This window comes from Aedes albopictus, chromosome 2 (assembly GCF_035046485.1).
Source record: "Aedes albopictus strain Foshan chromosome 2, AalbF5, whole genome shotgun sequence".
In the NCBI taxonomy this organism is placed as follows: Eukaryota; Metazoa; Arthropoda; class Insecta; order Diptera; family Culicidae; genus Aedes; species Aedes albopictus.
Window position 1 is genome coordinate 24,447,371 of NC_085137.1, and position 27,238 is coordinate 24,474,608.

Below are 27,238 nucleotides of genomic sequence, written 5' to 3' on the forward strand. Positions count from 1 at the left end.
GCTAGATTAACTATTATAAAGCAACAATTCAGCATGCATGCTTGTTTGCGGCTGGCGATTGTTAGTTGGGTATGCAGTAGGTATGCGGTATAGATATCACTCCTGACAAAATTGTTGAAAGGATGTGCTACGGGGGCAGGCAAGTGGGATTCCGTTACTTCCACGGTCTCCCGAATCGTATTTGAACTACAGCGAAAATGGCGGGCCGACCAACAACAAGTTGAGTTAGTTCCCTTCCCCATCCGGGAGCTTGAATATGAGCAAATATAGAACAAAGTTTATTATCAATTTGGACAGATTTTTGGCTATCCCAAGGAAAAGGAATTACGAGCAAAATCTAGCAAGGATCTCATAAGAAATGTGTAAGCGATTTTTACAGGAACCCGTCAACGATATCTTCAACGACAAAATATTGTGCGTTGCAAGAAAAGCACAATTATGGCGACTACTTTCCAAAGCCTTCGATGATGGGCAAAATTTAATCGCAGTGCAAATGCCACGTGCAGTCGCAGCAGTCATCATATCACGCGGCCATGTGGCGACCTTTTTCAAGAATTATCAAAGAGCACTTTGATGGAAAATTTGAAATCAGATCTGTTTTCTTAGGCGACTGTCACGCGCGTATCGCTGACTGCGGGTAAAAGTAGTCGCGTAAGTAGATTTTATTTTGATTCGTATAATATCTTCGAGAAATTGACAATAGATCTTCTAGAGCTTCACTGAAAATCTGGATAGAAATCCTTCCTAGCTAGAATTCTTCCAATATCGCGTACTTAGGATCTATAATAGATTAGTTCTGAGGAGGGATTTTGCAATGATCTCTTATGCAATTTACCTCAACCCCTTCTCTTCTGATACATCAGCGTTTCCTTTAATTAAAATAAAATCCAAAAAATTTAAATAAATGTTTAAAATCTAATCTATTATCTGCAAATTATTGCTAAAAAAATTGCAAGAATTTACCACCAAGAAAATATCTATTGATGTAGTTTCGAACTACATGTTTTACATGTACTCCGCTCCGATACACTCTGATAGATTTAAATTTATCGAGTCCATATTGTCACTAACCGGCCGTTTCACCTATAATTATGACCAAATTTTGTATTCGAAGAAGTAGTTTAATTCTTTTCACGTCATTATCTTCATAGGATCGCTTTATTTGATTAGCTATTGATTTCTTATTTTGTTTTGTTTAGTTAAACATTTGAAAGAGAGAAACATTCCTTTGAGTGATTAAACTCGATTCACCTGAACTATGGTCGAACATATTGGTTTTGATTCGATACTGATAGCTACATATTTAAAACAAAGTGCTGCACGGTGTGTCTGAAACCGTTATTAACAAAATAAAATACCCATCTAAGCGGTACCCACCATTCGAAAGATATAGTATCCAGGTATCATCTCTGAAATTTTGGAAATGTTTCATCGAGGGAATTGATAGTTTGAGCGATTTGAAATTTTAGGGCGATTTTAAATGAAATTCCCTTTGAACCATTAATATTCAATCGTGGTTGTATCACGATCGTGGCCATCGATCTGTGCCTCTTAAATTTGGAATTCAACATTCGAAACGTATGGTATTCGAGTATTCTTACTGAAAATTTGAGAACAGTTTATCTACGAAATCAAAAGTTATCGTGAATTGAATTTATAATCCAAATCCATAGGATTTTACAGTATTCAAACAGGCAAATAAACGGTTACCATTTACTACATATAACCGAAATCAGTTCAAATTCCCGCTATTGTAGTCGTTCGCAGCATTCAATAGTTGGATGAAATAGGATTTCGATGTATTCGATGTCCCCCATGTTTCGGCAAAATCGCTGGGGATCCTCTTAATAGCTTGCTCTCTAAACACAACAAGAGATTTCTCAGTGTATTCTCAGAACCAGTGTTGCAAAAATTCATCTCATTTATTTGAACACTAACGAACAAATCTTTTCAGTCATTTTTCCTTCTTTTCATGTTCAAAACAATTTCATTCCATCAGAGCACCTTTAAAATAAGAATAGAATCCTTGTTCATTGAAGACATTGTCACTCGAATAAATAGTTGGGCAAGAAACACGAAAAACCCTGCAAAATTCCGCAAGACTAAAAAAAAAACAATGTTGGGTCAATATCGGTTCAATTTTTATCGAATGTTGGGCTGCTGTTGGACCAACATCGAACAAGTATTGGGTCCATGTTGGGTTTGGTGGCCAAAATAAAAATAGGTTAATGATAGGTTGATGTCGGGATTGACGTCATCAATAATGGTAAAAGCTTTAAACCTACAACACCACACATTTTACTTCCTAGCTGGAGGCTGGAGCTGATGTCAATTAAATGATCAGAGGCTATTCAATTGATATTCCGATAGTAAATGGAAAAATGAGTGGTTACCATTCTCAATTTCAGCTTAAAATGTCGGTCGATACTGACACTTAACAGCACTGCTCAGAACTGCTTAACGTGGAACCGCTAAATATGAAACTTTTAGGAAATTGATGCAAACTTTGCAATCAACGTGGTATATACGTGGTCAAAGGACGTCTAGCGGATCTGTAACAATGCTTACCAGAAATTGAGAAGTTTTTGTACCCAAGCAACACACTTGTTATAATAGAGTTACGACAGCGCAAGTTTTGGTTGTATAGAAGTTTATTTTACGTAATTCTAACATAGTGTTGAAATAACGTAAAATAAACTTCTATACAACCAAAACTTGCGCTGTCGTAACTTTTATATAACATGTGTGTTGCTTGGGCAATGTGTAGAAGAGAGTCTGCAATTAAAGCAAATTATTGAGCGATTTTTATTAGCCTCACGGCATGGCGAAGTAGCATTGTCATCATTCTTGCACGCTAAAATATCTAAGTTTGTAAGCGAAACTCCATGTTTCTTGTATAAATGAACCCCTAGTTAATGGTATGGATCAGGAGTTGATATTGACTGCCACTCCTCAACCAGCTTTGCACATAACTTATTGTATAAAGACGCCAAAAAACAAGTTCTGAAAAGGTACAGTTGTGGTACATGATGGCTGTTGTGAGACATCAGCAACGAACGTATGGCTTCACAGAAAAAGCATGTCACAATTTAATGGACGCTTTGATCGTTCTTGATGGACGTCCAAAGCAACACGATCTTTTAAATGTAAGCGTTCAATCAACTATGATGGTTTAATAATAATTATATTTCAGGCATTAAAACTCAACAAAGACATCTACAGCAGCGTGTTCCATAGATAAATTGGATCCAGACTATACGACGTTGAAGGCTAGGTTGGGGACGATATGGGAGACCCTTAATTTGCCAAATTTCTCAAAGTTTCATATTTTGCCATTCCGGTTGATGGTCTGAGATGAAACATACTGGAAAATCTCTGTTCGAAGAGCATGCTACTGAGAGCTTTCTCAGCAATTTTTCAGAAACATGGGAGAGATATCGTTCACTCCAGACACCTCAATCCTATATAAACCAGCTGTTGAATGCTGCGAATGATTACAATAGCGGGCATTTGTACTGATTTTGGTTATTTGTAGTAAATGGTAACCGTTTATTTTCCTGTTTGAATACTGTAAAACCCTATGGATTTGGATTATAAATTCAATTCACGATAACTTTTGATTTCGTAGATAAACTGTTCTCAAATTTTCAGTAAGAATACTAGAATACCATACGTTTCGAATGTTGAATTCCAAATTTATGAGGCACAGATCGATTGCCACGATCGTGATACAGCCACGATTGAATATTAATAGTTCAAAGAGAATTTCATTGAAAATCGCTCTAAAATTTCAAATCGCTCAAACTATCAATTCCCTCGATGAAACATTTCCAAAATTTCAGAGATGATACCTGGATACTATATCTTTCGAATGGTGGGTACCGCTAAGATGGGTATTTTATTTTGTTAATAACGGTTTTAGACACACCGTGGCTGCGTTAGATTGCGATAAACACCGGATGAAGCTATAGCCAGTGTCGACCGTACGAACATACATACTATGGAACACAGCAATGTTTGAGAACCGTGTTGCTGAGTCGAGTAAGGCTGCACATGTAAGCTGCTGCTGCAGCAATAAGTGGGGTTTTGTACCATTTGGGCAGGTGTATCTATTTTGGGCACTTGTCGCTATAACTAAGTCAATTTCAAACCGATTGATTTGGAATTTTGTATAGAGTTAGGCACGTACAGTATCCAATTCTGTACGAAAATCCAAATCAATCGATTTGAAATTGACTTAGTTACAGCGGCAAGTGCCCAAAATAGGTAACCTGCCCAAATGGTACAAGACCCTAAGTCCGACACAAAAGAGCGGTATAATAATTGGTTGTCGACAGCTAGCAACATAAACGCTACCGACAAAATTTGAACTGAGAAAGGTCGAGTTCATCTTTTACTAGACATTCTAGAAGAAAATTATGAGGGATTTTCCAGAGGAGCTACTGGTAGAACTGTTGGAGAAATTTCAGGTGCGCTTGTTGAAAATAAAAAAAAAATGGGAAGAACCATTGGCATATTTTGTTGGAATTTTCAGAAAAAATAACATATTTGTTGCCTACCCTATTCTGCGGCACACATCTATCCGTCCAGCAATACCCCTCGTAGAAGGACCGACAATGCCAGCGATTGACAATGCCATCGCCGGTCCGAATTGTCATAGAGACGAACGATAGGTAACAGCAGCAAAACAAAAACCTTGAAAACGAAAAACGTGGTATTCGATAGCAACGTAAATGCAGTGTAAATGAATTCCTAAAATTTCTATGAGTATTTCTAAATCTAAAATAAGTTTTTCCTTAAACCTAAATCTATATACAAAAATCCTAGTGAGTATAGAAGAGATAAAATTAAAATATGGTACTAAATTTCCTACTTGAGCCCCCAGATCCTAGACGCAGTAAAATCAAATCGAGTGCGGTGCATAACGTATGTTAGGTCACACAGACAAACCGGTAAGCAACTATAGGCATGAGCCAGATCAAAATAATTTAACGCATTTGGTTACAGCTTTAATCAGATACTGACATTCGCTCAACGGTAGATAATTATATTAAACGGGGAACTAAACGTGAGTACCTATCCATAATAATGTCATGCAAACTTACATCTATAGTACGATATACACAATCCTTAATGATCGCACAGAGTTATATATATCCATGCAACATAAATGTTATACACATATACATCCATAATCATGCAATATTGAATTCTTAACTAAACTTATATCTAGCGTGCGATATGTAACTCAAACAGATTTATATCTTATACTAGATTTATGATCATTAATGTATGAATTCACAGGAAAATTATAAATCTCCATATTCCTCATCACGAATCGGATCGAGTTTTATAATTGCGGAAGAAATCCCCCTTCCAAAGTGTTGCAAATCGCAACAATATTGATTAGGGCCCATATAGCCGAGGCGGTAAACGCACGGGTATTCAGCATGACCATGCTGAGGGTGACGGGTTCGATTCCCGGTCGGTCCAGGATCTTTTCGTAAAGGAAATTTCCTTGAGTTCCTTGGGCATAGAGTATCTTCGTGCCTGCCACACGATATACGCATGCAAAATGGTCATTGGCAGAGGAAGCTCTCAGTTGATAACTGTGGAAGTGCTCATGGAACACTAAGCTGAGAAGCAGGCTTTGTCCCAGTGAGGACGTTTCGCCAAGAAGAGGAGAGGATACCAAGATGAGTTACATAAAATATAAATTATGTTACTGAATTGCATAAAAATATCAACTGTTATGTAACTTTTAACGACTTGTTCATTTTACCCCCACCGATTTTTTTCACTCTACTTTGGTGCACGTTTTGGTGAAGAAAATAATCAAAGAAAACAATATTTTATAAATGCAATCCCTTACAAGATATCTAGAGTATATCATTACCTTCCATGTTACTCGGAAAAGCAGATGGATTTTGCCGCATTTCCCTGGGAACGACCAAAATGCTTAGGTTGTCCACTTTACCCCCACAACCCCTAATATTCTTGACTATAAAGCAGAATTGTAATGCACCTCTGCATGATGCAATAGGTGGTGGATAATATCGGAAAAACATTCTGAAGTATTTCATAGTACTGATTTTAAGGAATCTCCAATAGTTATTTATGCAACAAGTTGTAAAATAATTGAGGGGCCTTAACCTTCACGTACTCGAACAACGACAACTCATTTTTAAAATTCTGACATTTCGTCAATTTTCATGCGATTTTTTCTTGAAATCGCCCTCAATCCATCATAAATTGGTGCAAGTTTATTACACTGAAGTGGCCATGTATTATCTGGAAGCATTCCGGGGATATTCCGGATTGTTCCAAATGGCTAAAAGTGATTATTTCGTGTGCTATTGTGTTTGAACCATCGATTTTCAGCGAAATTTTCATTGCAGACAGTGCAACACAACTGGGATAACCAGATTTAAATAAGTTGACGCAACCGGATCACCGTGACTGGTTCCGCGGGGCCTCAATGGGGACACTTTTGGTTTTCAACATAAACATGCCGTGTGACATATCAATCTTCATGATTTCGAATGACTAAGTCAGAAACGATAGACTTAAGTCTATACTAATATGGCCACCCCGGAACATCTACCACAGGTTCCACGGGGGCGTCATCGGGGACATTTTTGGTTTGTAACGACGTATCAATCTTCATGATTTGAGAGTGGGGCAGGAATGATAAACTGAAGTATGTAAATATAAACTGATATGGCCGCTCCGGAACACCTGGAACAGGTTCCGCGGGGGCCTCTCAAACACAATAGCACACAAAATAATCACTTTTAGTCATTTGGCATCTCCCCCACCTCCTGACCTAGTACATTCCGGAATATCTCCGGAATGGTTCCGGATATTACATGGCCACTTCAGTGTTATATTAAAATATTCCCCAGAATGTATGCCACAAAAGTTCAGCTTATCAGCTTATTCAGCAGTGGCTTAATTTCCCTAACAGCGGAGAGGAAAGAATGCCACACATTCCCTGGGGATCACATTGAGAACTGTTGAAGCAACAGCCTGGTGACTCAAAGGCGCGAAAAGTTCCAACGGATTCTCCCCTGAGCAGAACTCTCCACGTGCTTACCGGTGTACGAACGAGCTCGCGCGCGCGCGTTCTTAAAGCTCATCTAATTTGCGGCGGGGGATGTTTCATTGTGTGCAATCTGTTGTATCGAAAAAATGAAAACACACCTTCTAGACGGCGGCAGCGCCAGTGCATACCGGGCCGGTCCCGCCCGTGCTAGACCCGGGCTAGAACAGAGGACGAGGCTCGCCACCACAACCAACCAACCCTCGTCGGAAGAACAACGAAAAATGGCCTAGGAGGCACTATAAATAGTTCAACTCCGGGTGCAAGTGGGTTCAGTCAGCAACGGAACGCTGCATATAGCAAACAGGAATCGGTGGACGGACAGGGCTCGGAAGGGTGGCCGGTGACCTCCTGAAAAGGTGTATCATCAGCACGAAAAAACGAAAGTTTTCGCAGATCGCAGTAGGCTTGTGGTGACAGAGAGCGACCTAGGAGAGAGCTCTGGTTACTTGGATCGAGACGACTTGGAAGAAAGTGATAGTGTGAAAACAAAGAAGGGTTGCCTTCAAGTGAAAAGAATTTACAAGGTTAACAGCTTCCGGAAGTGACCTAACAGTGAGCCGACGCCGACATGAGTCAGTTGCTAGTGATAAGTGTGATAGCGTTAGCGGTTATAATTAATGCAGTAAGCGGTGCGCTGCGTAAGTGATTATTTCCGTTAAGCGGGGTGGTGCAACATCGGAATTTAATCGTGGCCTTTGCGAGAACACAGTTGATTTGCATGAGAAATATAGGTTCATTTGATTTGTTGTGCAATTGTTTTAAATTGTAGTTAAAAATGTGAACTACTCTTTTAATCGATGATCACCAGTTTAGTGAATTGATTTCTCAATCATGGAAGTTCCACGATCATTGTTCAGCCAAAAATTGGGGTGCATTTCTTTTGAAATATTACATATCTTTTGCCCATGGTGATACTGAAGTAAATGAGGGATAGGTGGGACATAATGAGCACCCTATATTTTCACTGTAATTGTCAAAATATTTAATTTAGATTATTCAATTTTCGCTTCGTTATCCTTGATCCTTGAAGTTACTGACGTATTTCACAATACACAAGCAATTCGTTTACTGTTTGAAATTGAACAAAATGCTTGAGTTGGCCATATACTGGCAAGATACTTAAGGGGCTGTCCATTTATTACGTAAGTGAATTTTCACGATTTTTTTTATTTGTATGAGATCCCAAATATTTTTGTGTGGCGCATATCAAACCACCTGAATATCAATTGGCATTTTTCGAAGGTAGTCCGTGACATTTACCTTAAATATTCGAAAATAAACGGTTTTACGTGACGTTCTTGTAGAAGTTGTCTAGCCGCACATTTTTTTTCTTTTTGTGGGGCTGAAAGTCTCTATAATAAAGATAAATCAATCAAATCAAGCAACACATTTTTCATACTTACTTACTTACCGATCAGGCTAAGGCCGGAGTGGCCTCTGCTGTACATAGTAGCCGTCTCCATTGCACTCGGTCTATGGCTGTTTGTCTTCAGTTCCGCACTTTGTGTAGGGTCCGCAGATCGTCCTCCACTTGGTCAACCCACCTAGCTCGCTGCGCTCCACGTCTTCTTGTACCGGTAGGATGACTCTCGAGAATCATTTTAGTCGGGTTACTATCCGACATCCTGATGACGTGACCCACCCACCGTAGCCTCCCGATTTTCGCGGTATGGACGATGGTTGGTTCTCTTATCAGCTGATGCAGCTCGTGGTTCATTCGCCTTCTCCAAGTCCCGTCTTCCATCTGCACTCCGCCGTATACGGTACGCAGCCCTTCCGTTCGAAAACTCCGTTGGTCCTCTGCACGTAGGGTCCATGTTTCGTGCCCATAGAGGACGACCGGTCTAATCAGCGTTTTGTAGATAGTTCACTTTGTGTTACGGCGAACTTTATTCGATCGTAGAGTTGGCGGAGTCCACGATTTCCTGCCACAATGCGCCTCTGAATTTCTCTGCTGGTGTCGTTGTCGGCGGTCACCAGTGAGCCCAAGTACACGAATTCTTCAACCGCCTCGATTTCATCACCGTCGATATAAATTCGGGGTGGCGGGCGCGGTGATTCCTCCCTGGAGCCCTTTGCCATCATGTACTTTGTCTTCGACACATTAATGACTAATCCGATTCGCCTGGCTTCACTCTTTAGTCGGATGTACGTTCCCGCCATCGCACAGTGGTTCCAGCCCCTTATGAAGGCGGCCATAAATATGATTTTATCAAGTTTTATGATGAAACCGCTAAATTTGATGCATATTTGCATTCCAAACGCTTTTTTGTATTGTCTATTATAAATGGGCTCAATCGAGTTTTTGGCCTTACGGAGCCGAAATTCATTATTTTGCTGTTTTGGTTACCAATTGATGTGGATGTACTAATATTAGTTTAAGCGGTCCACGGTAGTCAAAACTGCTCAAGAATAGTGAAAAATACATAACGTAATGGATGAAAAGGGTGAAAGTTGAAAAAAGTGTTCTGTACAATGTAATGCGGGAAGTATTTGTAGATTTTTGAGTAAATTGAAAGTACGACACTTAAGTGGCTACCACCAATCTGGTCGCAAACGGTCGCAGCTAAATTCGCCAGTAAATCATTGTTTAAGATTATAGGGAAGTTTTATAGAAGACCGTCCGAAGGGGTCGGAAGGGGAAACATTTTTTTCGGCTTGTTGAAAATTTTCATTTTTTTTATACTTTGTGGAAAAAGCATCTATTTCAGTCACACTTATTCAAATAAAATTATAAAGAATGGCTTCTGAATTGGTGATAAACATGGATTTCAACTAAAGACTGCCCCAGAAAGTATGGACGCACCTACTCTTCAGTTGACTGGGCCTGATCGATGTTTCTTGTGTCGGGCTTCATTTTGGCTGTTTCTGCTTACTATAGGATCTAAAATTCAAATGTTCTTTGCCATGATGAACATTGGAATTCGAAATGGTAACTTTTTTGGTCATACCCCGCGCTATGTAAGTTAGAAGATTTTTTCTTGTGCTCAAATACCTTCATTATTTGTTTTCCCAAACGAGGGTTAGCAGGATCTCTATTTTTTAACCAATTTTTGCATATGCTTAAACGTGTTACCCCCACTGTGTTTGCTGATTGCTGCTTCCACGGTATTCTCACTTACTCCCACTATATTTTGCTCATTTTCTTAGTGATCTTTCAAGCTCTGTTCATCGTTTGTGCACATTTTTGAGATGAGAGTTTTTAATAGAGTGATAAATGCATAGGACTGAAATTAGTAAAATTCAAATAAAATATCTACTCAAGAACATCTACTTTCATGAGCTCTGCGGAAAAGTTTCAGCATACATTTGATAAAAGTAATGATTGTCCCTAGTTATTAAAGCATTCAGCTTGATGTTTCCGTAATGATATCACAGTTTCATTGAAGTCAAATTTTTGGATTAATGACCTATGGCGGAACCATTGTGCATCGTCTCAAATTTACGAGCAATAATATCAATATCATCAGCGAAATCAAGCAGCTGAACGGACTTCGTGAAAATCGTTCCACTCGTGTTTATCCCCGCTCTCCTAATTACACCCTCTAAAGCAATGTTGTACAGCAAGCACGAAAGACCATCACCTTGCCGTAACCCTCTGCGAGATTCGAAGGGACTCGAGAGTGTCCCTGATACTCGAACTACGCACATCACTCGATCCATCGTCGCCTTGATCAATCGTATCAGTTTGTCCGGGAATCCGTATTCGTGCATAATCTGCCATAGCTTTTTTCGTTCGATTGTATCATACGCCGATTTGAAATCGATAAACAAGTGATGTGTGGGAACGTTGTATTCGCAGCATTTCTGCAACACCTGGCGGGTGGCGAACATCTGGTTCGTTGTAGCGCGTTCACCCATGAATCCAGCCTGGTATTGCCCCACGAACTCTCTTGCAATCGCTGATAGACGGCGGCATAAAATTTGAGAGAGTATCTTGTAGGCAGCGCTCAGTAGTGTGATCGCACGGTCATAGGCGCCAACTTAGGGGGGGCAAGCATGGTTTTGCCCCCCCAATATTTGGCAATTTTTCGATTTTCCCATACAAAAAATCAGAAAAACCAGGCTTTGCCCCCCCAATAATTTGACCAAGTTGGCGCGTCTGCGCACGGTAGTTCCCGCAATCCAACTTGTCGCCCTTTTTGTAGATGAGACACACGATACCTTCCATCCATTCCTCCGCCCTCCGGTAATACTTCCTCCTCCCAAATCTTGGTAATGACCCAGTGTAGTGCTCTCACCAGTGCTTCTTCACCGTATTTTAGAAGCTCGCTTGGTAGTTGATCTGCTCCAGCGGCTTTGTTGTTTTTCAACCGGCCAACCTCCTCCTCAATCTCTTGAAGGTTAGGGGCCGGAAGTCTTTCGTCCTGTGCACATACTCCTAGATCTGTTACCACGCTACCTTCGGTACTTGCATCGTCGCCATTGAGGTGCTCATCGTAATGCTGCCGCCAGCTCACGCTCGCTCGTGAGAATATTCCCGTGATTATCTCGGCACATGTCGACTTGTGGCACAAAGCCTCTGCGCGAGCGGTTCAGCTTCTCGTAGAAGTTTCGTGTGTCCTTAGCTAGGTACAGCTCCATCGCTTCGCGATCTAGTTCTTCCAGCTGGCGCTTCTTCATCCAGAAGACTGAGTTCTGCCTGTTCCGCGCCTGTTTGTAACGTGCCTCATTCGCTCTCGTACGGTATTGCAGCATTCTCGCCCATGCTGCATTCTTCTCGTTTTTCAACTGTTCACATTCGCCGTCGTACCAGTCGTTTCTGTGATTCAGAGTCGCGAAGCCTAGTGCTGTAGCCGAGGTACTACCTATGGCGGATCGGATGTCCCTCCAGCCATCTTCAAGTGTAGCTGCGCCAAGCTGCTCTTCCGTTGGTAGGGCCACTGCTAACTGCTGCGCGTAGTCTTGAGCCACTTCTACGTTACGAAGTTGCTCGATGTTGAGCCGCGGCGTTCGGCTTCGACGCGTGGTGATACCTAACTGTCGAAAGTTTTGAGCGCATGCATACAGCGACTAAGTAGTGATCCGAATTTATATTCGCACTGCGGTATGTGCGGACGTTGGTTATATCCGAGAAGAATTTACTGTCGATTAGAACGTGGTCGATTTGGTTTTCTGTTTGGTGGTCGGGTGATCTCCAGGTGGCTTTGTGGATATCTTTGCGGGGGAAGAAGGTGCTTCGGACTACCATACCACGGGAGGCTGCAAAGTTTACGCATCGCTGGCCGTTATCATTCGATACGGCGTGCAGGCTGTTTCGCCCGATTACCGGTCTGTACCAACAATCAATATGGTGCTGGCGATTTTTTTTGTGACGTCAGTCATTCCCCCAGTAAATGCGCCCAATACTGTTATTCTTGACGCGGCGCTTCTAATGTCAGTTTGCCTCGCAAATTTTCATCAAAGCAAACCACCCGTCTACCATGACATGAACCAAAAATTTGAAATGTCAAATCGATCACGTACAAAAAGCTCGGGATCGGGACAAGCTAGCCATTTTTTGTCTTTAACCTGTCCAAACAAATTCATTTCCTGCTCAGTCCCTTCATACAGACGGACCACCAGCAGAAACTTGCGGAACAACGCGTGTGGATCACCTTCTACGAGAACTCGATTCGCATACACACTTCTTAGCTGCAGTGAGCTGTCCACCCAGTCAAAGTCCGACCGCACAAACCTGACCTTTGAGCTTGCCCCTGAGATTCTGAGCTTGCGATAGCTGCGGGTGAACGAGATGCCCAAAAATTTCAGGATACGTTCCGCCGGTGAGACAGATTCCCAGTGGCGAAAAGTTAGCAACACGCTCATTTTAACTTTGACCAGCAGGCAGGAATGGGTGAGGCATTGCTGATTCCCAAACTTCTGTAAACTAATGAGAAAGATCTAAATATTATGTTTCCAGTTCAAAACCGAATTAGGGATCGGTGAGTTTGGGCAATAGAAATAGTTGTCTAAATAGTTGTAGTTGGCTAGTTATTCTAATGTTTGGACTGGTACTCGGCCAACGAGAACCAGCGGGCATGAGTGGCTGTTCCAGGGGGAATGGCATTTCATTTTCTAACCAAAAAAATCCGCTTATATCCGTCCATTACCGTCGCAAGCCGTGGACCCTATGTTACAATCAGCGAAGTAAATTATCGGAGTACATCCAAAATTTAAAAATATATCATAAATCGTCTACCTATGTCTATGAATTCCATAAGGAGAAGACATCTTATCAAAATGATCCGTGCAAAAAGATTGTACAACTATGCAGACTGGAATCGAACCATAAACGTCGAGATCACTGAGCTCTTGTTAAACCCACACGGTTATCAACGCTTGAAGATATGGCGTTGCTAAATATGTATAAAAATCAATCTGTCAGTTGACACTGCGTCATTGGGCAATCTTTCTCGTTGCCATGGTCACTAAATTGGCGAACTCAGTCTTGCTTTGATGAAAACGGGCGGAGCCAACTGACATTGAAAGCATCGCTTTAAGAAAGCCAGTATTGGGCGATTTTACTGGGGGAAACATGGGGGAAAAACTGGCGTCAGAAATCGAACTGGATTTGTTCCTGACATTTATGTCTTAGTATTAAGTCTATGTCTGCACATTCCTCCCTTCCTACCTGCGCGTTCATGTCGCCGACAACGATTTTCACGTCACGCGGCGAGCAACCATTGTATGTTTGCTCAAGCTGCGCGTAGAACGCTTCTTTCTCGTCATCAGGTCTCCCTTCGTGTGGGCAGTGGACGTTGATGATGCTGTAGTTGAAGAAACGGCCTTTAATTCTTAACATGCTCATCCTTGCGTTGATCGGCTGCCACCCGATCACACGTTGTCGCATCTTGCCCAACACTATAAATCCTGTTCTCAGTTCATTGGTGGTGCCACAGCTTTGGTAGAAGGTAGCCGCTCGATGCCCGCTTTTCCACACTTTCTGTCCAGTCCAACAAAGTTCCTGCAACGCCACGATGTCGAAGTTGCGGGGATGTAGTTCGTCGTAGATTATCCTCTCACATCCTGCGAAACCAAGTGCCTTGCAATTCCATGTTCTAAGTTTCCAATCGTAGTCCTTATTTGCCGATTGTATCGAGTCGTATTTTCTCCTATGTTATTCGCAATGGGGATTTTTACGGGTCGTTTATTGGGCCTACGCCAACACTCCTGTCTCGCCGGAGGGCCGTCGTGCCAGTTCTGTTTAATGTCCCAACCAACACTAGGATGACCACGCTGATGGGGCTACCACCTTGGATCTAGCTGGGCGTTTCTTACTTAGCCGCTGGATGCCAGAACAGACGCTGTTTGAGCCGCACCTCCTTGGTGAACAGACGCTCGGATCCTACCTCCTCAATCTAGCTGAAGCCAGAAGGACAACAGTGCCCAGGTTGCACTACCAGCTAAGCACATAACTCTCAGATGGTGATCTTTGTTATCGGTGATAAAGCTTAGGTCTAAACATTAATGGAACGAATTGCCCTCGGCTGTTTTCTGCACCGGTGTTTCAGCATGATCAATATGGAGTGAAAACTGTAGGCACCCACAGTGGTACTTCAAATTTTTGACAACTTCTGTGGCCAAAACCGCTGGATGAAAACATTTCAAATTTTGACCACAACATTTCCTATATTTGTTGACGCTGCAGTGAAATTTTTATGAAGCTACTTGAATTTTTCACTGAAATACGGCTTTTTGAAAAAAAAAATAGTATGTCCAAAAATGGATTTTCCGTATAAGTTGTTATAACTCAAAATATATAATTTCTATCAATTTAAAATTTTGACCATACATTATCAATATATTGATGATGAAGTAGTTAAATTTTCAACCCAATGGCGATAATGTCTATGTCGTCCGCAAAGCACACAAATTGACCGGATTTTGTGAAAATCGTTCCCCGGCTGTTGAGCCCGGCTCGTCCCATCACACCTTCAAGAGCGATGTCGAAGAGTAGGCATGAGAGCTCGTCACCTTGTCGCAGTCCCCGGCGAGATTCGAATGAACTGGATAGTTCACCCGAAACCCTTACGCAATTTTGCACACCGTCCATCGTAGCTTTAATCAGTCTATTTAGTCAGCTTACCAGGAAAGCCGTTTTCGTCCATGATTCTCCATAGCTCTGCGCGGTCGATACTGTCGTATGCCGCCTTGAAGTCCATGAACAGGTGATGCGTTTTGACCTGGTATACACGGCATTTCTGGAGGATTTGCCGTACGGTGAAGATCTGGTCCGTTGTCGAACGGTCGTCGATGAAACCGGCTTGATAACTTCCCACGAACTTACTTGTTTTAGGTGACAGACAACGGAAGATGATCTGGGATAGTACTTTGTAGGCAGCATTCAAAATAGTGATCGCCCTGAAGTTGTCACATTCCAAATGGTTGCCTTTCTTGTAAATGGGGCAGATTACCCCTTCCTTCCACTCCTCCGGTAGCTGTTCGGTTGCCCAGATCCTGGCTATCAACCGGTGCAGACAGGTGGCCAACTTTTTTGGGCCCATCTTGATGAGTTCAGCTGCGATACCATCCTTACCAGCTGCTTTGTTGGTTTTGAGCTGGTGAATGGCATCCTTAACTTCCCTCAACGTGGGAGTTGGTTCATTTCCGTCCTCCGCTGCACTGGTGTCGTCGCTTCCTCCGTTGCCGTGGTCTCCCGTGCTCACATTCTCCACGCCATTCAGGTGCTGATCGAAGTGCTGCTTCCACCTTTCGATCATTAACCGAAGCCAACGTTTCCTCTTTATTTTTTGATTCACAAATTAAAACAAGAATTGACCCAGGTGAGCTTGAAGGTCAATTAAATCTGCTAAATGTGTTTCAAAAACAAAACAAAAAAACAAGCTGAACTTCTAATTTATTTGAAATGAAGCAGACGTAAAAACAAAATTCTGATATGTACCACCATTACTAATGACCTTTATCAATGATAAACTGGCCTACATTTACGTCACACTTCGCCGGGAATATTGCGTAATAGGAATCGATCGAAAACAACTCCGGGAATTCGGCATTCTAAATTGATCCATAAATTAGCACCACGGCGCCTTATGCCAAGATAACGCCTTCAGCCGTTTTAATCCGCCGCCCATCAAGTTCACGGTCATTTTTGTTTTTGTCTTGGTTTTCGCATCGCCGCACCAGCCACAACAGAAAAACAAATCCACACTTCCATTAATTATCATCTTTGATCTTCGTCATACCTATTAACTTCTCTGCTTCGTTTCCATTTCCTCCACCGAACAGCTAGCACGATAAAAGTATGTTCCCGAAACGATCCCAAGATCGACCAGTGCATCATGGATGCGTTGGACCACATCCGACCGAACCTGGCCACGGGTGATTTTGGCAAGGGGTTCGACATTCCCAAGGTTGAGCCGTTGTTCATCGAGCAGATCAAAATGCAACGGGGACCGGACTTCCAGGCCGTGTTCAGCAAACTGGACGTGTACGGGTGCAGCAAGTTCAAGTTCGAGCGGTTACAGTAAGTGGGCGATCTTTGGATTGTCAACTTCGAATTGATTATGTATAACACTTATCCCATTTCTATGTTGTAGATCCAAACCGATGAACCTATCGTTCGACCTCGCTGTGACTATTCCTAAGCTAAATTTCACCGGAAAATACTCACTCAAGATGAAAATGTTGCTACTAAATCTGCAAGGAAAGGGTGATTTGAAGGGATCGCTGAGTAAGTACCACCGGAAGTACATTGTTAATTGATCGTGAAACAGATGTAGTTGGCATGTTGGCGCGGTTTTCGCTGGAGAGCAGTGATTTCAATGAATGGAAGCTACGAACCTGATCGCTATACATACAATATTGCTGTCTGATACTCTGCACATGGGTAGTATACTAGTAGGCGATTTAGATTGAGGAAAGCTTGAGCGAATGCTGTCGGTTCGCGCTGATGTTTCAAGCACGCAGCTTCCACAGGGTGTAACAGATTAACTGTACCAAGTCTGATGTTTGGCAGGCTATTAACAATTAACTTGTTAATTACAAATTAACATTGTTTGAACGTCTGAGATATGGGAAGTAAGGTGAATCAAAAAATCGTGTTTGCTCCCCATCACTTATTCGATTCATATTCAGATTATATGCCTTCTACCAAAATTTTAGCTGACAGAAAGTTGAGACTGTTCTCTGCCGTTCTACGCATAGTCGTCTCTCATTAAAAGAAACTTGAAACTTAAAAAAATGCGATCAAAGTTTCAAAACGTGCTTAAGCTCTTTGGACAAAGTGGTGCAACAAATTGAATTTGAGTTTTCATAGTATTATGAGAAATCATATTTATTTACATGCATGTTTACAGTATATAAGGTATGCGCACTGCAAAATCTAACCACCGTATTTTGGATGGCCATTTTACAATTTTCAACGAATCGTAGCAACCTATGAAGCAAATAGAAGCTTATTGTGTAAGAAACAAAACAATTTTACTTTGGGTGATATTTTTACACTGTGTTTGAATTAGGGTCAAAGGACCAACAAGTCCTCTAAAAGTTTTTGCACAATCGTGCTGAAAATCTGACAACGTACGATCAAACGAACGTCCTAGCAGACTGTAGTTATTGAAAGGTACATGTATTTAGTTCTATACATCATTATAATGTGAAAAGATTGCTGATTAATTTAAGACCAAGACATAATCGAACCCAAGTAACCAGTAAGCATTTAAAATAGCATTCCTTCAGCATTATAGTAGCCTTTACGACAAGGCGTTTAATGCTAATTAGCCGTATATGCGCCTATAGTGCTACCTCACAGCAGGTTTTGGCAAAATAACGGGCTGTCTTAGTGCTATCCCTTCAGGAACGTCGTGACGAAATGTCAAAGAAGCGTAACGCCTCGTCGAGCAAAAAAAAAAAACAAAAATAGATTGACGTCTGCTTCTCGTTCTCTCAGCCTGCTTCCCCGCTTCATCGTCCTTTCATATTCCAGCCGGTGCTAGGTGGTCTTTTTTTGCTGATTTCTGTAGTGATGTAGGTTTGAACTTACGATCCGGAGATTGATTAATCATATCTGCTTCGGATTCTGTTGCTCCTGATCCACGATGCTAAAGCTGCCCCGGTGGCGAGCGTTGATTTAATCGCCAATATAAAGAATGATTCGATAACAGCTTCAGATTCAACATCCAAAACTTGTTTTCATTGTGATATTTCATTGTGGTAGAGCATTACGATCCCTTCTTTTAAATATCTGTGGAATATGATTGTTTCTTCCCTCTTTCAAACAATCCTATGATCCACCAAAGCATCCACCTATTCGGCACATATTTTCCGACGAAATGATAAATAATTGGAGATTTTTTGATGGACAAGTTCCCAATCCAGTCCAGCTGCAGTAATGTTTTATTTGGTGCTTTTGGATGAGTAGGGGAAAATGAAGAAACAAATAAGATGCACAAATTTGTAAACAGAAGCATTGGCTCTGTAAGAGAGAGACAAAATGTGTTGCCAAATGCGTAACATATCTCCCAACCTTTTTGCTCCTAGCATTTAAAGAGCAGTTGAAAAGCATTCTGTATGCTCCCAAGTGAAACCACTTCAAGCAGTTGAAATGCTAATTAACAGCCGAAAGCTTTTGAGCAGCACAGCTTATGCTAGCTCAAGGCAGCTATGCATTCGAACTGCTTATGTAGGGCAGCAAGCAGTTTAAATGCGTAATACGGGCTGATACACGGCTTATTCAAATGCTTAGTGGTTACCTGGGAAGTTTGGCAAGAAATACATGGTTTGGTCAACAATATGAAATTGTAGTTTGTAAATCCGAGCTTTCGAAAATACAAATACGAAAAATCATCTTTTTCACTATGAGAAATGTCGGAAAAAATGACTGGTACCCCTTTATTCAAAAGCTCAGATATTGTGTATTGATATGGATTGATTTTGGTGTTCTGCTTATGGAGGAGAATCCTTGCGTTTGTATGCAAAAAACTATATGTGAAAATTGTACCGCATTTTTTCAAAAAACGCAATATCTGATACACCTCAAAACTTACACCTATTGAAAGATATTGAGTAATCGTGAATTGGAACTTTCAAATAACGTCAAGAAAGGAACCTTTTTTCAAAAAATATTATTGATTTGGCAAAAATGTGGTAGAAACTTCTTGGAAAGCGATCGAAGTTACTGTGCAAAATTTTACGGACGAACTCAAACGCAAAACTCGAGACGATGGATGTAATAAGTCAAATCAACAATGTCTTGATGTTGATTTAAAGTAAATCAACGCTTTTTTACGATGGATTGATTTTGGTTTGGGAATAAGTTAGATTGCATTTTTACTGCTTGATTGCCTTTGGCCTGATTTTGCTGTGCGCATACCTTACACAGATCGAAAAGATAGTGTAAATTACTGTGACATGTGATGCACATGATTGGAGCGTGGAAATTAATGGAAGTTTGCATGACATTTCATGTAAATCTCATGAAATATCACGCAAACTTCCATTATATGTCATGTAATTCAGCATGACTCAGAGTTTTTATTTACCTTACCGGTCAGGCTAAGACCTGAGTGGCCGCTGCTGTACATAGTAGCCGTCTCCATTCTACTCGGTCCATGGCTGTTTGTCTCCAGTTCCCCACTCTGCGTAGGGTCCGCAGATCGTCTTCCACTTGGTCGACCCACCTAGCTCGCTGCGCTCTACGTCTTCTTGTACCGGTCGGATGACTCTCGAGAACCATTTTAGTCGGGTTGCCATCCGACATCCTGATGACGTTACCCGTCCACCGTAGCCTTCCGATTTTCGCGGTGTGGACGATGGTTGGTTCTCTCAGCAGCTGATGCAGCTCGTGGTTCATTCGCCTTCTTCAAGTTCCGTCTTCCATCTGTACTCCACCGTAGATGGTACGCAACACCTTTCGTTCGAAAACTCCAAGGGCGTGTCAGTCCTCTGCACGTAGAGTCCATGTTTGGTGCCCATAGAGGACTACCGGTCTAATCAACGTTTTGTAGATAGTTAACTTTGTGTTACGGCGAACTTTATTCGATCGTAGAGTTCTGCGGAGTACAAAGTAAGCACGATTTCCTGCCATAATGCGCCTCTGAATTTCTCTACTGGTGTCGTTGTCGGCGGTCACCAGTAAGCCCAAGTACACGAATTCTTCAACCACCTCGATTTCATCACCGTCTATAGCAATTCGGGGTGGCGGGCGCTGTGATTCCTCCTTGGAGCCCTTTGCCATCATGTACTTTGTCTTCGACACATTAATGACTAATCCGATTCTCCTGGCTTCACTCTTTAGTCGGATGTACGTTTCCGTCATCGTCTCAAATTTACGAGCAATATTATCAATATGATCAGCGAAACCAAGCAGCTGAACGGACTTCGTGACAATTGTTCCACTCGTGTTTATCCCCGCTCTCCTAATTAGACCCTCTAAAGCAATGTTTAACAGCAAGCACGAAAGACCATCACCTTGCCGTAACCCTCTGCGAGATTCGAAGGGACTCGAGAGTGTCCCTGATACTCGAACTACGCACATCACTCGATCCATCGTCGCCTTGATCAACCGTATTAGTTTATCCGGGAATCCGTATTCGTGCATAATCTGCCACAGCTGTTCTCGATCGATTGTATCATACGTCGATTTGAAATCGATAAACAAGTGATGTGTGGGCACGTTGTATTCGCGGCATTTCTGCAACACCTGGCGGATGGCGAACATCTGGTCCGTTGTAGCGCGTTCACCCATAAATCCAGTCTGATATTGGCCTGATATTGTTTTTTTTTTATAAAATAAAAAAAAAACTTGGTAATGACCCAGTGCTCTCACCAGTGCTTCTCCACCGTATTTTAGAAGCTCGCTTGGTAGTTGATCTGCTCCAGCGGCTTTGTTGTTTTTCAACCGGCCAATCATCTCCTCAATCTCTTGGAGATCTGGGGCCGGAAGTCTTTCGTCCTGTGCACATACTCCTAGATCTGTTACCACGGCACCTTCGGTACTTGCAACGTCGCCATTGAGGTAGGGTGGGGCGGGGCAAGATGGGTCGCATAAGGATGGATCACCATAACTTTGTAAATACAAATCGTATTGGTTTGTATTCGTCCGCTACTCTTTAATACACTAGTTAGCTATGCTAAAAGTCGATAAAAAGATCATTAAATACAAAATATGATGTTAAACGAGCAGTTTTAAAAAGTGATCGATTTTGCACCGTGAAAAAAGTGCGGGGCAAGATGGGTCACCTTTTAAGTAATTCACATTTTCTCAACGAAAAACGTCAAAATATAAGATTTGTTCCTCATTCACATATGCTCCATATCCATACTGAGTAAACAAGAGCTACTAGTAAACATTTTATAGATTTATTTGGAATGTAAAGCACTTTACGATTTGAGTGGTCCTAAAGCGACTTGAAAATCTATGTTTTCACTAAAAAAATATCATAATTTTATGTTATAATTTTGAGTGTTCATTCCGCTTGATTGAAGTCATTTATGAGATAGTCTTGTAATAAAAAATAAATAACATTTGAATGCTCCAAAAATACGTTCAAAATTAAAGGTGACCCATCTTGCCCCGCGGCCGTTTATATGGAGATTCTATGGAATGTATCGCATAAGAAAAATGGCTAAAAACCATTTTATTTTTTATTTCCAATGAATGTGAATAATTTTTCAATCAATGCCCCAAACTTTTGTATATTCATGCTGGTCATCTAACAAAATTATTAATATAAACAAAACATGAGTAATGCGCCCAAAAATGGCACTGACCCATCTTGCCCCGCCCCACCCTACTCATTGTAATGCTGCCGCCACCTCTCGACACACCTCACGCTCGCTCGTGAGAATATTCCCGTGATTATCTCGTCACATGTCGGCTTGTGGCACAAAGCCTCTGCGCGAGCGGTTCAGCTTCTCGTAGAACTTTCGTGTGTTCTTAGCGTGGTACAGCTCTTCCATCGCTTCGTGATCTCGTTCTTCCTGCTGGCGCTTCTTCATCCGGAAGACTGAGTTCTGCCTGTTCCGCGCGTGTTTGTAACGTGCCTCATTCGCTCTCGTACGGTGTTGCAGCATTCTCGCCCATGCCGCATTCTTCTCGTTTTTCAACTGTTCACATTCGCCGTCGTACCAGTCATTTATGTGATTCGGAGTCGCGAAGCCTAGTGCTGTAGCCGAGGTACCCCCTTTGGCGGATCGGATGTCCCTCCAGCCATCTTCAAGTGTAGCTGCACCAAGCTGCTCTTCCGTTGGTAGGGCCACTGCTAACTGCTGCGCATAATCTTGAGCCACTTCTACGTTACGCAGATGCTCGATGTTGAACCGCGGCGTTCGGCTTCGACGCGTGGTGATAACTGTCGAAATTTTTGAGCACATGCATACAGCGACTAAGTACTTAGTGATCCGAATCTATATTCGCACTGCGGTATGTGCGGACATTGGTTATATCCGAGAAGAACTTACCGTCGATTAGAATGTGGTCGGTTTTGTGTTTGATGGACGGGTGATCTCCAGGTCGCTTTGTGGATATCTTTGCGGGGGAAGAAGGTGCTTCGTACTACCCGACGCATCAGTACGCTTCGCCTGGTAAGCGCTGATGACTGATCGTATCACTCATATTCACTTAAATTCAAGCACTGTATTCATCTAATTCCATTAGTCTCGAGCTCATCGACACTCGATGGTGCTCGATGCAACCATGCGAAGTAGAGCGTTAAGGCTGAACAAGACGGTTGAATTGTACGTCATTGCTCTGCTGTTGGTAAGATGCTAATCTCAATTTCTTCTTATTGTTATTGGCTGGAAATTTGATCGTTGATTTTCTCACTTTTCAGCTACGTCAGTGCAGTGGAAATTGATATTGGCATCTTCCTTGGCATCTTCGAAATCGCGAAGCAAATTGTTAGAAAGAGAGGGAAGATACCAAACATTTCATGTCGTCCCGTGCGGCCTTAAATAATATTTTGTGGAACTGTTACGCCTAGTGATGTCGGTGAAATTTATACGCATATCAGTCCCACAAAAAATACTCGCCTCTTCGCTGTACAAACTGAACGAAACATAACACTATTTATTGACTAGACAACACACATTACGGATACGAGGAAGAAACATTTATAACGAAAAGTTTCATCACTCGGAGCGGGAATCGAACCATCACCCCATGGCATGGTACGGATATACGCATGGTGACTCTAACCGCACGGGCACGAGACTGCACAGAATTATTGTGGTATCATACTTTAATACATTCTTCATAAGCGTAGAAACCGTTGGTAAAGGTGTGGGAAAGAATTGTTGAATGAGTAAGACATGGTTAGTGAATTGGTAAGTGAGTGAGAGCGCGCTTACCAAAGATTGAGTCATTGAGTCAGTCAGTAACCAACTAAGAAAGTTGTAGAGCTTACACTGCAAATTTTGTTCGCTGGTATTTAGCAAACTTTGCTGATTTTTTTTGTGCTGATTGCATTTAGCAATACGAATTTACTGAGCATCAGCAATTATTTTTCAACTTGCTGAACCATCCAGCAGTTTTGACTGTTGATCAGCAACGTTGTGCTGAAACTCAGCAAAAATATTGCTGAAAATCAGCAATTTGTTATGCTGATTTTTTTTGTTCAAAAAATTTGGTGTGTAGGGAAGAGAGTTGTTTCGTGAATTTGAGTGTGCTAGTAAGAAAATTAGAGAATCAGCAAATTAGTGAGTAAGTGTGTGTGCATTAGTTTGTGAATGAATTAGTGAGACAGTGAGTAAGTGAGTTGGCGGATTAATACGTATATGAGATCTGCAGTGCTGTTACAAAATTACCAAAATATCATCCGCGAAATTCGCGACTTCGGAAATAAAATCCGCAACTCGAGAAACAAATCCGCGACACGAGCATAAATATTCAAATTTCATATTGAACCAGATTTTGTACTGAATAATGACAAGGTTTTAGTATGCGTGTTACCTTCTAGCACACCTTGCAGGACATCGTGTAGAAAGATGCGCCTGCGCGTGAGAATTTGTTTAATATCTTTTTACCCGATTGTCGAAATAAGTTCCGATCTTCGGCAACATTCATCATTTAGATCTGAAGAATTTAATTCGGCTTTGACCTTATGACTTCATGCATGTGGTAATGCTTTACAACAAGGAAAACCTTTTTCAAAAATTCTCCATAGTAATTCCCATATAAACCTATTTTGCTTTTGGGCCACCATTAAATCCACCGAACTGGCTGAAAATTTGACAGGACTCTAGTTTTGCACCAAGGATTGTAATGAACATATGGGGGCTTTGATTTTTTGACATGTTTGAAGTCTGAACTGCCCTATTCACACATTTTTCAACTAACTTACCTATACTCCATGCTATATTCACTAACTCATCAACTCACTAACTCATCCTACTCACAGGAAAACTCATTCACCAACTCAATAACTTGTTCATGAACTGGTTCAGACACATTCGCCCGAAAACCATTTTCACGAATTCTTAACGCCCTCATACAACAAACGCCCGAGAGTTATTCGCTCGAAATGATTATTCGCCCGATAGTGGCAAACGCCTGAATATCATGATAATTTCTGAAATCAAGCCACACCTCGGATTTTTAAAAGAACAAATCCGAAGAACCAAATGACGGATCGCTTTAAAAACTTGAGCGATTGGTCATCACCAGGTTCTTCAGATTAGTGCATTTGAAAATTCAAGGTGTGGCTTCGTTCTATAAACACCTTAAATCCAATTACCTGCGGTGCACATAATAATTCAAAGACCTGTCGACTCTGACGGTTACAACTTTCTTTCCAAATTATCAACTAAAATTGACTGCACGATTTATCGTCAGATGTTTTTGCTTCCATTGAACATAGTCTGATCTAAGACTTATACTGTTGCCGATATTTTCGCAAAATAGAAACGCCCATATTTATTGGAATTGTCCTTTCTTTTGTTAATAAGCTATTCTTTGTACACGCAAAAAAAACCGTTCCTATATACGTGAACTCCCAGTCACGGCAACGGGAACAAACGGGAACTATGCATAGCAACGATAACAACAATAAGAAATGTACACCGTGCACTAGATGTCACGGTTTCTGGAACGCCCATATTGACAGCTGGAGTTACGGGAGTTACAAACATATTCCAGTTCACGGTGTATATTTGCGTGTTCTCATATTTGCGTTTGTTTATTCACGTTTATCAGAACGGTTTTCTGAGCGTGTAGTATTACCTTCCAGGAAATTAAATTCAATTTGATTTAATGTTTAAAAAGAAGTTCCCACTTCCTTTAAACATGTGCCAAATTTGGGAAATGATGACATAGAGGTTTCTTTCCATGTTATAAATTGTAATGAGCTATCATGTAATATTTTCATGAGGAATAAGCCTTTCTTCAAATCATAGGAAAAATAAAACCAAGAAATTGTATTGAATCGTTCTGACGGATGACTTTCGGGCGTTTGGAATTCGGGCGAATATGGCAGAATCTCATCAACTAGCTCTCTTACGAACAGAGTTTTGTCAAAAGGTTTCGACAACCCGCTAACATTGATAGCCCTCTGAATCATCCCTATATTGTGTGTTGCACGTTGCCAAATAGAAATTTTGCATACCACGAGAATGCGTTGGAAACAAGTCAAGCCCCATTAGGCTTACATAAACCGTTACAATTAGACTACGAATGCGAGAATTCAACAACATGATTACCAGAAATACAATAATCTGTCTGGTAGACGCATTTTCATACAGTTGTTTTTTCACATCCGTGAAATCTATCGTCGACGTCCATCAGAACTATTTGAATGGCCATTTTTTTCTCACGTGATTATATTCATAATAAACTATAATTTCTAACACGCCCTTCTAGTTTACATACCGCAAGAGTAATAGCAATTTTACATGCCACTGCAAATCAAGATAATCGAACTGAACTACCTAGATGCGATCTGTGAATCCGGCGAAACTGGTTAAACTAGATTTCAACGCCCTGCCACCCACATCAGATGGGAAGACGAACCCCATTATCTCTGACAACAAACAATCAATCTAATCATCCCCATTGTGGGGGTGGTACATCCCCTCATTTAACTAATGTCTGTCTGTTTCTAACAGCTAACACCCGGCTGGCGGTACGCATTCGGGGCTACACGGAGAAAATCGACGACAAGGAGTACGTGCGGTTTCATCGGTTGGGAATCCGTCTCAAGATAGAAAGCGGTAACTTCCACTTGGACAATCTGTTCAACGGGGACCCGGTGCTCGGGCAGGTCGGCAATCAGGTGATCAACGAAAACTCGCGAATCTTCCTGGACGAGATCATTCCTGGGCTGGAGAAAAATTTGGGTAGGCTATTCACGGAGATTGTAAATAACCTGCTGAAGACTGCCACGATTGACGATATGTTTCCCGAGAAGGTTTAGCAGCGATGGGGAGGAGTGGGGTACGGGGAGATATCCCATAAAAACGGTGTGGGAGTGTCTTGCACTGGCGGGAATGATTGTGATCTATATTGTAGTCATTTATGTACAAATAAAGAAGTGAGCCTTTTTCAGTCTGTATTAGAGTACGAAGAATTTACGTGTTTTCCGGAGCATTATTTAATATTGAAAGAAATTTCTATTTAGTCTTCAATGATTCACAGTGGCAAAGGTAAGTTTTAGTAGATTTTGTGCTCATATAAAAGTTTTATAAGAACAAAGGAACCGTCCAGCATTACATGAGCAATAATTTCGTATTTTGCTGTATTAATAAAAACGATACTCTCTAGAATGATTTGTACTCCCTGAAACGTCCAATGAAAGCTTTTTTTCATTCTGTGACTCTCCAATAGTAATCGAATGATTGATGCTCATTATCCCTAATCCAAAAAATCACAGTGACCTGCAATATCTTTTCATGCATTACTCATTCGACCATGCACCTCTCAGTTGTTTATTGTTATCTTACTTCCTGATTCCTGTAAATATTTTTTTTCTCCATAATGTTTACCTAATTATACTTTTGAAATTCACGATTGCGCAAACCGGCATCAGGTCATTGCACTATTATTCTTAATCCGATCTGATGGCAATCTATTCTGCGAATGATAATTAGAATAGACCGGATGTTTCCATAGCAAGAATGTATTCCAACTGGAATGATTGATTTTCTTTCAATCAAAACATAATTATTTCCGAATCAGCAACTAATCAACACGGCGCTGTA

The 27,238-nt window shown here is 41.5% G+C and overlaps 1 protein-coding gene across 1 annotated transcript; it reads left to right on the plus strand.

The window, feature by feature from the left end:
- The first annotated feature begins 7,291 nt into the window (after window positions 1-7,291).
- Window positions 7,292-26,614, plus strand: LOC109622647 (protein takeout). Its single transcript, XM_029864117.2, has 4 exons — window positions 7,292-7,743; window positions 16,334-16,571; window positions 16,645-16,778; window positions 26,147-26,614. Exons 1-4 carry the CDS (start codon window positions 7,674-7,676, stop codon window positions 26,452-26,454), a joined length of 750 nt encoding a protein of 249 aa, XP_029719977.1. The 5' UTR covers window positions 7,292-7,673; the 3' UTR covers window positions 26,455-26,614.
- The last annotated feature ends 624 nt before the right edge of the window (window positions 26,615-27,238 follow it).